Source organism: Petromyzon marinus, chromosome 38 (assembly GCF_048934315.1).
Source record: "Petromyzon marinus isolate PM22_M1 ecotype Great Lakes invasive population chromosome 38, UKy_Petmar_22M1.pri1.0, whole genome shotgun sequence".
NCBI classification, from domain to species: Eukaryota; Metazoa; Chordata; class Hyperoartia; order Petromyzontiformes; family Petromyzontidae; genus Petromyzon; species Petromyzon marinus.
In genome coordinates, this window is record NC_133704.1 from 7,568,744 (window position 1) to 7,583,399 (window position 14,656).

Below are 14,656 nucleotides of genomic sequence, written 5' to 3' on the forward strand. Positions count from 1 at the left end.
ACACCCCACCCCCCCCCAAACACCACGAAGGCAAGCATGCAGAAAACACGGCAGCGCCTTGGAACCCGATGCGGCCGACTACAACAACGGGGTCGTTGCGATTCAGCAAAGCATCCAATAAAATACTCACGTCAATTTTGGTAGACACTGTGAACGTATTTGCTGGGAGTCTAAAAACAAGCAAACGACAATTGGCGCACTGGCGTCTGCTCATGCGTTTTTTTTCTTCCCTTAACCATCATTAGCTCCCCTGCCCCCAAAGAGAAAGGCGCATGGCGTTAAGCGTCCACGTCGCGTGGCAAGGACCCACCGTGATTGGTCAACAGGTAAAGGTGCAGCCCTGCAATTGCTCGATCAGTCCACTGCTGGCGGCAGTGGCCGCCGCTATAAAGGAGCCGAGTGAGGCCCTCCAGAGGGTGTATGTCAAACTCTTTCACGCTTGCCAGACATCCTAGAAGTGGTGGCAGTGCCCACACTTTACCCCTCCACACACGACCTGCCGATCGAGTCAACGTGGTGTAGCCACTTATACCGCTTTATTGACAGAGGTGGATGGGGATTTAAGAAACCTGCCCATTGTTTCATCGGGAGATCAAAGGGGGGCAACCTCTGGCTTACAAGTCCAGTGTGCTAACCATTGCCTCGTGCCACCATCCCGCTTTGGTTAATACAGCGGCATTCCATTGAGCACAGGTGTGTGGGTATACACTACTGTGGGGAGTCGCAGCGCACCGTTCAGCACACCGCACTACAAATTCAATGGCCAGAGTTTGATTACCAGGCACGTGGCCAAGTGATATATTAAGCGGTCATGAGCCAGTCACCCCTGCACCAATCCACAGACCAGTGGCTCATTATGGTTAAATAATCCCGTTGGCAAAAAGCATGGATAGGCCTTAATCCTGAAAGAATATTGACAAAGCAGTGTAAAATATACTGTTTTTTTCGGTAAAGTCACGTATGTAAAGTCACGTATGTGACTTTGCCGAAAAAAAACAAAGAGTATGAATCCTTGCAGTCAAGAAAGCTTCAAATCTACTGTAAAATATTACTATTAAATAATCTGCAGCTTCATAAAAGGTTTTTTTAGTTAGATCGCGTAAATATAAATGTGTCGTTAAACCCGCCACCACCCAACAGCCAATTAGTAATGTTTGTTACATAAATAAGACGTGCCAAAAAAAAACCCTTTTTGGACAATATTGGTCGCGAAAGCCTACGTGTAAATCTCCACCTTGCATACGACCTCTCTCTCGTTCAGCGTTCATTCACAACTAAACTCTGCAGCTCAGCATTTTTTACCCCCTACCCCCACAATCTACCAAGGAATGCAACCTTTGCCACAACCACCGCTCAAGCTCTGTCAACTGCGATCATTGGAGAAAAGGAAAAAACAACCATAAAAACTACCAACTATTTTTATTTCACCAGGTAAGGTCCACTGAGCTATATAACTCTTTTTTCAGAAGTTACCTGGCCACAAAAGATATCCCAATTAAGTGGATTATCATGTGTACATTTAGAGCAGCCAAATAATTTAAATGCACGTTTTTAAATGAGGGGAAAAATCGGAGGACCCGGAGAAAAATCCACCCGATCACGGGGAGAACATGTACACTCCAAATATATAGGCGTCAGGGTCGGGGATCAAACCTAGGACCTCTTGCATACCAGGCGAGGTATTTAACATCTCACCACTGTACATCGATGGAAAGCACATACGGAGTGGCAGAGGTCGTTGGGGCGCCGCGGTGGCAAGAGGTTAACTCCCTCGCCTGTTTTGCAGGAGGTCGTGGGTTCAACCACGACATTGACGCCTAAATATTCGGAGTTTGCATGTTGTCCCCATGGTCGCTTGAATTTTTACTCCGGGTCCTCCAGTTTTCCCTCCACATTTAGAAACGTGCGTTTTAGATAAATTAGCTACTTCAAATTTCCACATAAGCCACTTCTCATCGAGCTATGATTTGTGGCCAGATCCCTTCTGAAAAAGAGCTACATAACTCTGTGGGCCTTACCTGGTGAAATAAAAAAAGGTTTACTTTTTTATATTCAGTTTAGCCTCTACGAGATGCACCATCAGACCCGGACGGGGACGCTCCATCGCGTCACGTGGGCCAAGGTGCGCACCCGGTTGGTGTGCACACGCACGGGCGCAGTGGCCCGTCATGCCCCGCCGAATGGCCCAACGCGACAGGGCTGCGCATGGGATAGAGAGAGAGGGGGTGAGATGCCTAAACTGTTTCGTTGCTGCATTTTACACCAAATCCATACGGCCCAGAGGGAGAACGAGCGGCTCGCGACTGGCAGACGCAACTTGAAATCCTGGTAAGATGTTGGCCGGCCAACATCGTCCCTCTGGGGGTTCACATAACGAGTACCAAGTTTGCGGAGAAGTCAAAAGCGTTTGCCACGTCATAGGAATGTCGAATTTCCACCATTGGGCTGTAAATCTGATTTGAGCACCGCCTTAATAAGTCACTTTGGCTTATCTGGGGTGGAACACCCAGTTCCTGCCTCACTGTACGTGACAGAATGCAGCCGAAAAGCAGTCAAGTTGCTTGACGATCCATAACTCACCAATTCACTCCGGGCACTCTTGCCGGCGGGCATACGCCTGCTTATAGTTCTTCTATCGCTTCTACCGTGGTTCTGTTCACACAAACTTCACTTTTTGATTCTGACACCTATGCCGAGGACTCGTTCGTCCCATCCACACCATTTTCAGCCACCACACTTGCAGGACACAACACTTCTCTCCATCGACTTTGGAATTCCCTCCCATCCTCTCTTTTGCCAAGTTCTTATATTCGTGTTCCAATTAAAAAAAATGTTGTTACCCTCATTAAACCTTCAGTAGCACTGTGTTGTTGGCTGCTTGGCGTTTTGGGGGCCGGTGCTCAGCCAGCGCGATTAAAACATATATAAACTCCTGTGCAGAGGCACAGCTCTTACAGCGTGAGATTTTCATTCAGAAGGTTAATTCTGATCGAGGTCAACTCAGACCCTCATCCCTCCGCTGTCGATAATGGCAAGTAAAAATGTGCTATTCCCATTCGGCAGACACAACTTACCAAAGGAATCTGACATTTACACCAGTAGCTCAGGGCTGTGATGACGAGCACCTTCCCCCAAATGCATTTGAGCGGGAAACAACTTTTGACTCCTCTATAATCAAACGAGATATTTGAATATTACTCAGTACAAAATGCAACCGATGCCCTTCAAGGCCTTTTCTGTTACGACACAGACGTGTGTACGTGTGCTAAACATAGGTTTTTTAAAGGGGAGAGGGGTCTGTTGCTGTGAGTCGCACATTGCATTATGGATCGGATCACCCGAATTTGATTTCCCGGCCAGGGCTAACATCAGTGGAGAGTGATGTCTGAACAGGTGCTCGGCCCCACATCACCTTCACCAACCTGCACTGTCCGCCATGGTTAAATATTGTCAAACAATTCATATGAAGGACCTGACTGAGGGAGGCCTTAATCGAGCAGTGGATTGACAAAGGATAAACATGTAAAAAATATATGATTGATCTCTTATATAAAAATATAATGTTCTGATAATGGGCCTTCCTTCCAAGTTACTGCTTTCCCTGCAATATTAATTTGCAATGTGACAACATTGTACAAGACTCATCATCATAATCCCCTTTATTGATCAACCAGGTAAGAACCCATTTAACAAATTAATGATCATTATGGTTGACTTCCCTTTCGGTAATTTCAAATAATACGGTGATAATACATTTAGATCCATAGCCCAAACAAACCTGTACAACGAAAGTAGAAACAAGAAACAGTAAAAACAAGATGGTAAAAATTAGGGCAAAAAATAGATATTCTTGAATCTAATCGTGGCCCTGAATAGCGAGAATTAATCGAATCGCCAGACTTAGAAATCATTACACCCCGAACACAGTGGCTACGTACGGCGAGAAAGAAGTTCAACATACATATGCCAGAGATTGTGTTGGAAGAGTTCCTTCATTTGACCACATTTTCCTGAGCGAGCAGGTGATAACAAAACAATCATTTGTTTGTACGTCGTGAAAATTGTTTTTTGCGCTTTCATTTTAAAAACAACCCTCAGCAGGTGAGCCACGTGACAAGGGCGACTAAACAAACACCTGGTGTGAGGAGTGACGGGTGGGATTATCTCTTGTCTATTCTAAGTTCAGATTTGTTTCTATTGTTACAACGACTCGGCTTGATGAGCGAGAAAAGCCCCGCAGTGTCTCGAGACTCTTTACTAGGAAGGTCCTGCCATGTTTTGGTTTGCAGTTGGGGGGCGATGTTTGCTTCGTGTAATCCCGAGCGAGTTAATTAGTCGGTTATATTTCAGCATGTGGATGTTTGGCCAATCCCGGTTACATTGTGTATTTAAAAAAAACCCACGGAGAACATGGAGAACACATACAAACTCCAACACAGAAAGATGCCTGAGTCGGAAATTGAACTCTGGTGCTTCTCAGCCATGGGGCTTGAAGGGCCAATCCACAAAACCAAACAAAAAAAACAATCCCACAGCCTGAGGAGGGAGACAGGGGAACAAAATGGAACATGGATCTTATGTTTTGAATTTCCATCAGCAAAGAAGGAAATGCCATTTTCTCAACAGAGCCGGTCCAATTCCACAACACTGCCCCTGCAACAAATCTAAAAAAGGACAACTCTGGCTCAGACCATTTATGAGCAATATATACAGCATACAGTGCACAGCACACAACCACCTGATGAAATGAAACCATCCTCCTCAATCACGTTCAACTGTCTTTGGGAGAGAAAAGACCCAAATAATTTACAGCATTGTTGCAATTAAGCATTATTGCTCAAATGCGTCAGCAAGTGAGGATTCTGATGCTGATATATCCTGCTGTAGGTGAAACGTTCCTTCCAGCTGGTGCAACAATTATGGGATTAACCGGACAAATAATGTCACTTATGAACATTCTCATTGAACCTCAATCGTGTTCAGGCAAACTTTCAATGCAAATTGAAAAATATTAGTATGGCGTGAGCTCATTGTACTGGAACAGTAAAGCAGGCTCAGACACCCATCCCTACGAATACATCACTAGACACATGAATAAATTATAATTTTAAACCCTTTGTGAATTCCCTGATACATGAAGGCCTCTCCATGTAATGTCGGTCATGGGGTTTGTTTGACCATACTTCACCAGTACAGGGTTGGAAAATGGAGGGTAAACAGGACCAGTATAGCTATCAATCACCAATCAGCTTCGTCGTCGTTGAAAATTGAGCTCGGGGTCGCTGGTTTTACAGTGTGGTATGCAAACCACTGTGCCACCACTCCCCTTTAAATAAGAGCCGTATTATTATAAATATTGTTACATGTGGCTCAATTTGGTTCCATTGGTTCCACAAACCACCCAAAACCATGAGAATGCCGTTTTCTGGAAAATGGAATTTAGGACGGGTGAGAGTCAATTTAGCATGCAGGTTTTTCTTCTTTGGTTCTTTCATGCAGGTTTTGTCGCAGACACTTGTAATACCAGTGTGGTCTTCCTAAAGACGCCCACAGCAGTGCATGCCAAAAGTTTCAGTGAAAATATGCTCAGCACACAATCTAACGCGTGACATGGCCGAGTGGTAGCACGCTCGCCAGAGGTTGACGGTTCGAATCCAAAGGCCGCCCTGAATATTACTGCGGGTGTTAATAAAATAATCTTTATAACATGCGCTGCCTACTTACCCAGCGGATAAGAAGAGGAGGTCATCGTGTACCGGCGTCAGGGTCCAAATTTGCCAAATTCCAAAATTACACCGGCAAATTGTATAACAATCACCGCTCCCTTACAGGCAGGCTGATGCCCCCCCCCCCCCCCCCACTCTTGCAAATAAAGCTATCCTGTTCTATTGAGTTCTCACCGGTAGTATACAAAAAAAACCTTGAACCTCACACTTGGCGGTAATTTAAAAATCAAGGACGGTAAGACAAGCAACCAGATGAAAATGCAATAAAGTAAATAAAAGGGTTGGGTGGGCAACTAGATTACATGGTGTAAATTGTTGTACATGGCATGCAAATCACGATCATTGGTACAGATAACAAGGTGGGGGGAAGATGCCCTAAAAATCGTATGCTGTTCGCTACACACACCATTGACAATCGAGAGTAGTTGTTTCTCCACAAGCCGGGCAAGCCTATATCAGAAGTGTGCACAACCTCAAAAATGGGTCAATTTGTACCAAAGTCCACAGTTGGATTCCTGGCAACGTCAAGGTAATTTGGTAATGAGCACTGTAAAGTGTGCACGAGCTTGCACGACAGGGAGCCTTGTGATCATTCTTCACAAGGGCAGCTCAATGCTTGTCAGTGTCACAGCAGAAGATGAATAAATTATAGAGCACCAGTTGAACACCTGCATTGCAAGCCAGCCAATGCTTAGGTGAGGCGTAACAAAAGACTGTGAACAATGGAACCTCAACGTGGTCAAATACAGGGCAAGGAATTGAATGGAACTTCAGCAGTTGCCATGATAGCACAATTCAACTGCCAGATGGAGAACTTAAGATTACTCTAACTGCATTGTTCACACAAATGATAACCCCCCCCCCCTCTTCTGCCCCCCGAACACTCCTCCGCCCCCGCAAAACGCCTCAAACAAAACAATTAAAACACGGCACCCATTTGCACAATATCAATGGCATAACTTCGCAAAATGGATCACCGAATTAATGAACAGCAAAATGAAAACCGTGCTGATTCACTATGATGTATGTGCTACGTTCCACGATCTTTAGGCAAAGTAATGACAGTATTACTTTTCACATTGTTAAAATGACCCTTTTTTGACGTGTAAACACCAATAGTTTCGGTTGGTTGTGTCATGGCTTGGCAAAGTCAAGAAATACAACTCCAATCAAAACACAGTCAAGCGTAATTTAATGCTTTCCCACCCAGGCCGAGAGAATTAATGCATTAGCTCTGTCCGTCCGCCTGTCTGTAACATGATGTCGATTGAACTCTCCTTATAATGATATGTTATGAACAAAATGTTTGTTTCACATTGTGTTGCTATTAGAGATTTGCTCTACTGAAAATCGGCCAAGTTGGTCAAAGGGTTACTCAAAAAATTGGGAGACAGAAACCCGAGCCAATATTGCTTATTTGCCCTGACCGGTAACGCATCAGTTTTCATCCTGTGAATTAAACGCTTCGGAAGATAAATTGCACGTTGGAAAGTGTCACGTAACCCATGTGTTTATATAAGTTTTGTCCTTTGCTTGAATTTGACTCCAGGAGTCTGATTTCCAGCTCGGCCTAATATCAATGGCAAGCAATATTTCAACCATTTCCTGGCACCCACTCTCCCTACAACCCATTCTCACCGTCTTGGTGAATCCCTATTACAAACATGACTTGGGGAGGCCTTCATTCAGAAGTGGATTGCCAAACGGCTTGACATTATGATTACATTACATTATAATAGTTTATATTTCATTATTTCATATACTGATAATCAGTTAAAGAGCCCAGTGAGAAGTCGTGAGCTCTCAAGGTAAAGGGTCATTAGATAATTGCATGTTATCAGTTTAGTGGCATCCTTATTTAACCATGGATGGCATCATTGCTATTTAATAGCTCTCATGCAAAATGCTCTCTCCGCCGTCAAACGCGCATTACATGCGGCACCTTATAACTTGTACATTTTATACATACGGATAATACTAAATACGTAACATTTGGTCCGTCACCGTTGGAACAAAGACCCATCATCATCACGGGTTTGACACCTGGCATTACAAACTGCACGAACAGGCAATGGCGACTGTTATGCAGTACCACGGGCACACGAATTGCAGCTACAGGGCAGTTCCAGCAAAACAACTTTCAACCCGAGGCACTGCTTACTGAAGATAAAAAAAATTAAAGGGTGCAGCCTTGCATTGTATATGACTCATGCCCACTGCTGTCAGGAGGGCGTACACTGGTGGGAGTTTAACAGAGCTCTTCTAGAGGCAGGTACTTTGGCCTAGTCTTCCATGCTGGCTCAACGTCTTGCAAAAACGACGAGAAAAAGGTATTCGACACTAAATGGGAGAATTTGTCTGTCTGTCGCCGGATGGGCTGGCCGTAATTAGCGGTGAAACGTCGTACTCGAATTGTAAATGTTGTGGGTTTACTACTCTCCAACACACCGGTGTGCTGAACTAATAACTAACTGCATGTTTTGTTTAAGTGCCAAACCTTTACTAATTGTCTGTCGGGTAGTTGCGGGTTCAACGACACATTTATATTTACACGATCCAAGCCAAAAATCCATATTATTAACAATAATAACGTGTACAGCAATCCTGTATTTATCCGTTTAATAGTTCATGAGTCCAAAGACTCAATTTTAAGAGGGGCCTGCTGGCATATCTGTGGCTGATTTAAATGGGTTTGTGCCTTTTTTGCTGTGGCTTAGATAGGAAACTCGTGGAACGTATTGCACCTTAAGTTGCTGTATGCAACCGTCCTCTGTTCTCTAATCGATTTCTTTAATGTATCGAAGACATGCTCAACTTCATAGATTCCAAGAGACGGACACAACCATTCCTATACAACCGCGCAAGGGCCCCTAGTCATTTTAATTCAAATACATTACTGTCACTGGTGCCTACAAAATTGCTTTCACGCTACTGCAGGCGAGTAAGGGCTGTTAATTGGAGTAAAAACGGTCCTTGGGAAATCGATATCACGGATAGCATAACTCGCTTAGGACAATGTAGTTTGCATACTGCGCAATGAAGTAAGAACCCCTTGTGACCTGAGTTGTATTCCAAGCCACGGTTAGCATTACAAATACAACAGCGGAAAAAATGAAATATGAGCCGGTCATGCAACACAACTCGCACGGACCAGTCCATTGAAAGTCCCGTGCTGTATGGTCAAACATACAGCAGTGGTGGCTTGACAAAGGGGGCAAAATATACCATCGTAAAACAATCGTGTAATATGTACCACTGGTATTTGGCAATCCGCTGACTACACTAACAACGCAGGGAAATCAGATGTAACAAGTGTACACGGGTAGGAATAATGGTGATGACAAATGATCATTTTCACAGCGGTGGTAATGATGATTATTATGATAAGAGCTGATGTCACTGCTACGGAATAGAGAGCGGTGACCGTGGTTGATGATAATGTTGACCGCGATGATGAGCGTGACACGATGCTTACCCAATTGTGTTGTTAAATATCGTGCTGCTGCTGTTTAACGATGATGATGATGGAGGTGACATTGTTACTCATGCTGACGGTGATAACGGTCATAGGCCATGCACATGGTGAAGATGGAACTGCTGATGATGATGATGGTGGTCACATAAGCAATGGTGATGTTACTTCTGAGTAATGATTGCTTCTGAGTAATGACTGCTGCTCATGATTGCCGCTATTGCTCCTGCTGCTGATGGTCACACGCAGTTGATGAATTTGCTGCTGCTACCTGATGACCATAATTACGATCGACGTTGCTGCTGCTGATTGTTGCTGATGATGAAGATGGTTTTGGTCATAAGCGCGGCGATTGTGCTGCTGCTGCTGATGGCCAGTGTCATGCCAATGCTGCCGATGATGATGATGGTGGGTCATAGCTCTGTTGATGTTGCTTCTGAGTAATGAATGATTGCCGATGACGATTGCCGCTATTGCTGCTGATGATAATAATGGTCACGAGCAATTGATGAAGATGCTGCTACTGCTGCTGCTACCCGATGACCATCATGACGATTTTGCCGATGAAGATGTTTATGGTCACAAGCACGGCGATTGTGCCTGCTGCTCATGATGAGTGTCATGACAATGCTGCCGACGACGACGACGACAAACGACGACGAAGATGTGTGTGCCGCGTCTCTTTTGCTTACCACGAGTATGTCTGCTCCGTCATTGCGATGGTCTCGAGTCGCGAGGGCTCCGCGCTCGCGATTTCCACCGACGCCGCCACCACCACGACGGACAAAAGTCCCTCGCAGACTTTACGCAACCATGCCCGGCTTCGCTTATACATCAATAAATTAAGAATGCGGCAGTCCTACTGCTCCTGGTGATAAGAAGACGAGTTGAAATGCAATGACGTCTTGACCGCACACGGAACGAAACCTAACCTCTCTGTTGCTATCGCATTTAGACGTTTTGTTTGGGCAGCGTAGCGTCGAGGTAACGAAGACGGACACCTATCAGCTACCAATGTTAGTGTTATAAAGACCATGTATATTGACGGTTTTACTATATAACAATAACATTAATAGATGTCTCGCAACATGGCGATTAGCGGAGACAGCAGGCCTGACCCGTCCACCCCGACCCCCTCGCAGCCTGACGCCGCCTCCGACAGAGGCGCGCACTGGCCCGCAGGGTGCTCAGGCGGGGGTCGGTGGTAACCCCGGCGTACGTTCTTCGTCTTCCGAGTCCGGGAATCTTCTCTCTCTCTCTCTTCGTCGTAACTACGACAATGACAAAGACAGCCGCTCGAGACGGAGCCTGCGACTTACGGAGACGATTGCAAAAAGACGTCGCCGGCCTGATAAAGCCTACGGCGAGAAAAAGTCGGGTCGACTCCGCGGCGTCGGGACCGCCGGGGTCGGCAGCGACTGCGGGGAAGGCGAAGCCGAAGGCGGCGGAGGGTTTCTAGACGATACCGAAGGCTGAGGCCCGCACCGGGGCGTCTTCAATTTTTTACCTGTTTTTCTAAAACAATAAATAATACACCAACGCTTCGTAGCATTCCGTATATTTTCTATACTCGGTATATCGCGATGGAAAGGCAACGGCGAGAACTGGAGGCTGCCTTTGATTGCATCCCGAATGGTGACGGCGATGATGATGGGGGGGGGGGGGTGGCGATGGTGGTGATGGATGGATTCCTTGCAGACTATTGTCTCCTTCAATTAAAACCAAAACCGCGATCTTCGAGGTCCCTTCCACTGTGAACCGGGTCGCGTCTTTCCACAGCTGCTGCTGCTGCCTTGCTCACGAAGCCATGTTTGTTTTCTTCACGCATCCAGCCTCCCTCCTCCTCCAGCCACAGCCTCTCACCTCCCTTCAACTCTCGCCTCGCTGTTGTTCTCTCCCTGCTCGCTCTCCCGTCTCCCTTCCGTCTCCGAATCCTCTCCGCGGAGAGCGTCTCTCCAGGTCACCGGTCAGGCGACTGTGTCTACAGCGTCACGTCTCCTAGCTCTCCGCGTGTGCGCGTCTCTCTCTCTCTCTGCGTGTGTGTATGTGTGCGACTCTCTCTCCCTCCCTCTCTCTCTGTGCCTCTCTCCCTTTGTTGTGCTTCTCTCTCTCTCTATCCTTCTCCACTCTCTCCGTGCACTCTCCCGCGCCACCGCTGTTAACGCACGCCCTCTCACACCACCCAGTGGATGTGAAGTAAAGCGAGATGACGCCTTGCGTGGTGGGTGTGGGAGGTAAGGTAGGGGGGAGGAGGATTATGAAATATCGTTACTTGTGTTGTTGTTTTTTTAGAAGCAATCGGATTCATCAGCCCCGGACAGCTCCGGTTGAGACTCAGCCCATGTAGGTGTGTCGAACTTCTTTCGCACCGTACGTAGCCGACCGTGATAAGTATAATGTACGGTGATTTCGTCTATTAAGTCCACTCGCTGGGTTTCCAGTTGTAGGAAGGCTTCCGCATATGCGAATGAAATATAGGCTGTTTGCTTTTGGAATGTTTTCATTTACAAGTGGAAGAAATTACTGATATTTATTAGAACTAGGCGAATTGCATTTACTGGATTTACAATCAGAGGTGTGAGAATGTATTTTACGGTTGCTGTGCAAGTAAAACATGATTCGAATTTAATTGTCAAATGTGCCAAGTGCCTCTTTTGCTTGAATGAGTGTCGTTTATTAGATTCAAAAAGTAGCTTTTTTAATTGATGAGATGGCTGAAATGTAGACAGTATATCATAAAAAAACATGTTACTCACAAGTGAAAAAAATATATAAGAATAATAACAATCAATAAATGTTCTGCACGCGACAGCTGTAATCACGACACTTAAATAATGCATACATCATGGCACACCAGCAATGGGTCATGGCACAAACTGCTATTGTATGGTCATTTAGAAATTGTAATTTTAACCACAAAGAGTCTTCTTTGTACTTATATCTGCCCCACTGATTCACACTCAATTAAATCCAACGTTAATATATTTGAACGTTAAGTTCAAAATGTACCCATAAAGGAGTGGGTGATGCTTTTTGCAGTTCAGAAATGATACGCACAAGTTCTTCTAGGATGTTCATTTGGCTTGGGTCATTGCCAGTAATGCAATAGAAAAAAAATCTACAGTATTATATTAGCTTTTATGACAAATAAGCTGTCAATAGTCTGTACAACCTGAGTATTAGTGCAATACTTGCAAGACCCCAATGAAAATGAACTGGAAATCGCAAAAGACTGTCCTAGTTTAATAAAGTTTGTACAGCTTGTAGCTGCGTTAAAATATAAAAACAATATTTTTTATGTTCTGGTAATACTGTATTAGTAATTTTCTATGACCGGTATTTAGAGAAAAGTTTTAGCTGTGAGGTGCAAGTGTTGCTTCAGCCCCACGGTGAATGTTATATAAAATAAAATAAAAACGTGTTTACAAAAACAATCCTAATGCATACATTTGAAATATATACATATATTTCCGAAAATGCCACGTTTGTCTCATTGGGCTCCCATCTGGTTATGGAAATCACGAACATCCTCATTGATGAACATATTAACACCGGTTGACATAAATTCTAATTGATAATTAAACTATCGTGAAGACAACGCATTTTTCAAAAGCGAATATGCTATTAAATCAATATGCCTATTTGTCAACAAAATTTGCAACTCGCAATTGTCAGCTGGCGAAATTAAAACATCGTTGCCAACGAGCCACCCGTGGACTTCACGTGGGGGTAGTCGAGCTCTTGTAGATTGCATCGATTAACAATGCCTGGCCACTCCCATCTTCTCCACCCTCCCCACGACACGATCGGGAATTCTCCTCCCATTCCATCCAACTAGTGGTAGCTTGACCGAGGGGGGTGGTTCTTTAGCGTCTCGGAGGAGATTCTCGATGATGTGAGAGATCACAGTGGTGGTAGGTTTTCCCTCTAAATCCGAGGGCTTTTTTGTAGGCTAATGCCGCTCATCAGCCAGCGAGAATCCCCATAAATTGGTGATAAAGTAAATATATACACACGTGTGCTGGCCAAGCTTAAAATATAACTGCAAGCTACGTTAGCTTATGGAACTCGGTATTCGACAGCTTTCATATGCAGCGTTGAAATGTCAGCCAGGGGATTGCAGGATTTTGGTTGCTTGGGCCAGGTCATAGCTATAGCAACGAGTTTATTAAAAGTTCCTTCAAGCACAGGCCTGCTTCGAGATGAAACTGGTTTTCATCTCTCTTGATGAAAAAACAGTTTAGCTGAAAAACCTAATTCAGCAGTTTTTTCTTGCTGTGGTTGTCCCACCTTATGACGACTGCTTGTGTTGCGATCGAAACTTCGTAATCGATTATTTTTCTACCTACGTGATGACTTTACCGACAGATCCAAAGAGAATGGATTCCTGCAGTCACGAAAGCTTCAAATCAAGATTGACCCTCATGTATATTGGTTTAGACTATCAAATATGTAGTGTTCTATACTTAATTGCATGTTTTCTATCGAATGATGAAGTGAAAAAAAAACACTCTCCTGCTTGTGACTGCAGCTAAGAACACCAAACCATGGACCACGTAACTTCGCACCGTTGGACCAACGTTGGCTCAACGTTTCATATTTACTGGAATAGCCCTACATATAATTTTTAAGGCATGTGTATCTACAAAATCAAAAACTCTCATACAAAGCAACTGAATGCCTAAACGCTGTAATGTATAACTGGTTGCTCTTCATAAACCAAACAAAGCTAAACATGTAATTTTATACTTTTTTTATTTGGATATGCCTAGCAACGGGTGGGGTCTTCACAAAGTTTGGCGAGTCCGCATCTCCTCCTCCACCCCACCACCAACCAGCTATATGAACTGCAAGAACTGAATGGGAAAAACGCCCAAATGCAGCGCCACTGGGCTGAGGTGACAGGCGACGAGCCAATGGAATTGCACCACCGGGGAACAGCTGATCAGCAAATGCCCACGCGTACGCACGTGGGCATTTCCCTGTATGCCCACGCGCACGCACGTGGGCAAATGCCCACGCGCACGCACGTGGGCATACAGGGAAATTCCAGGGTCGTCTTATCGTAAAGGTCTCCTGCTGTGTAATTTTTATGTGCTCAGCATTAAGATACTGTTATATTTTTTCTTTGGATAACCGCAATTCAAACCGCTTTTTTTGTTGTTGTTACAACTTTTCACCTTCGTTCCAGAATGTGTATTTGTTTTGTACCACTCACGTGTGCTCGACCTTCCTGGTCACCTTTCGCCACTCATTCCTGTCCTGGCCCACCCGTCTCCAGTCCTGGTTGAACGACTTAGAACCACCTCTTTATGTTATAGGCTTTGCGTAAAAGTTTTCCACCCTGGTGCTTCCATGTTCATTACCTTAATGGGTTTCTATATACGTCCTATGGGGTCGCTTTGTAAGTCGAGGAGATCTGTATAATTCGTGTACTGGTATCTAAGTTTGTGTAAGT

The 14,656-nt window shown here is 44.9% G+C and overlaps 1 protein-coding gene across 2 annotated transcripts in view; it reads right to left on the reverse strand.

Annotated features, from left to right (window-relative positions):
• SPPL3 (signal peptide peptidase like 3) overlaps positions 1-11,433 on the reverse strand; it is an 86,149-nt gene extending 74,716 nt beyond the window's left edge. The window contains exon 1 of one of the 2 annotated variants that reach the window (XM_032967734.2): positions 9,891-11,433. In XM_032967734.2, coding sequence (XP_032823625.1) covers positions 9,891-10,033 — 143 coding nt within the window. In that variant the 5' untranslated portion in view covers positions 10,034-11,433. The remainder of the gene's footprint in view (positions 1-9,890) is intronic. The other variant, XM_032967735.2, reaches the window with a different exon arrangement.
• Between the last annotated feature and the right edge of the window lie 3,223 nt (positions 11,434-14,656).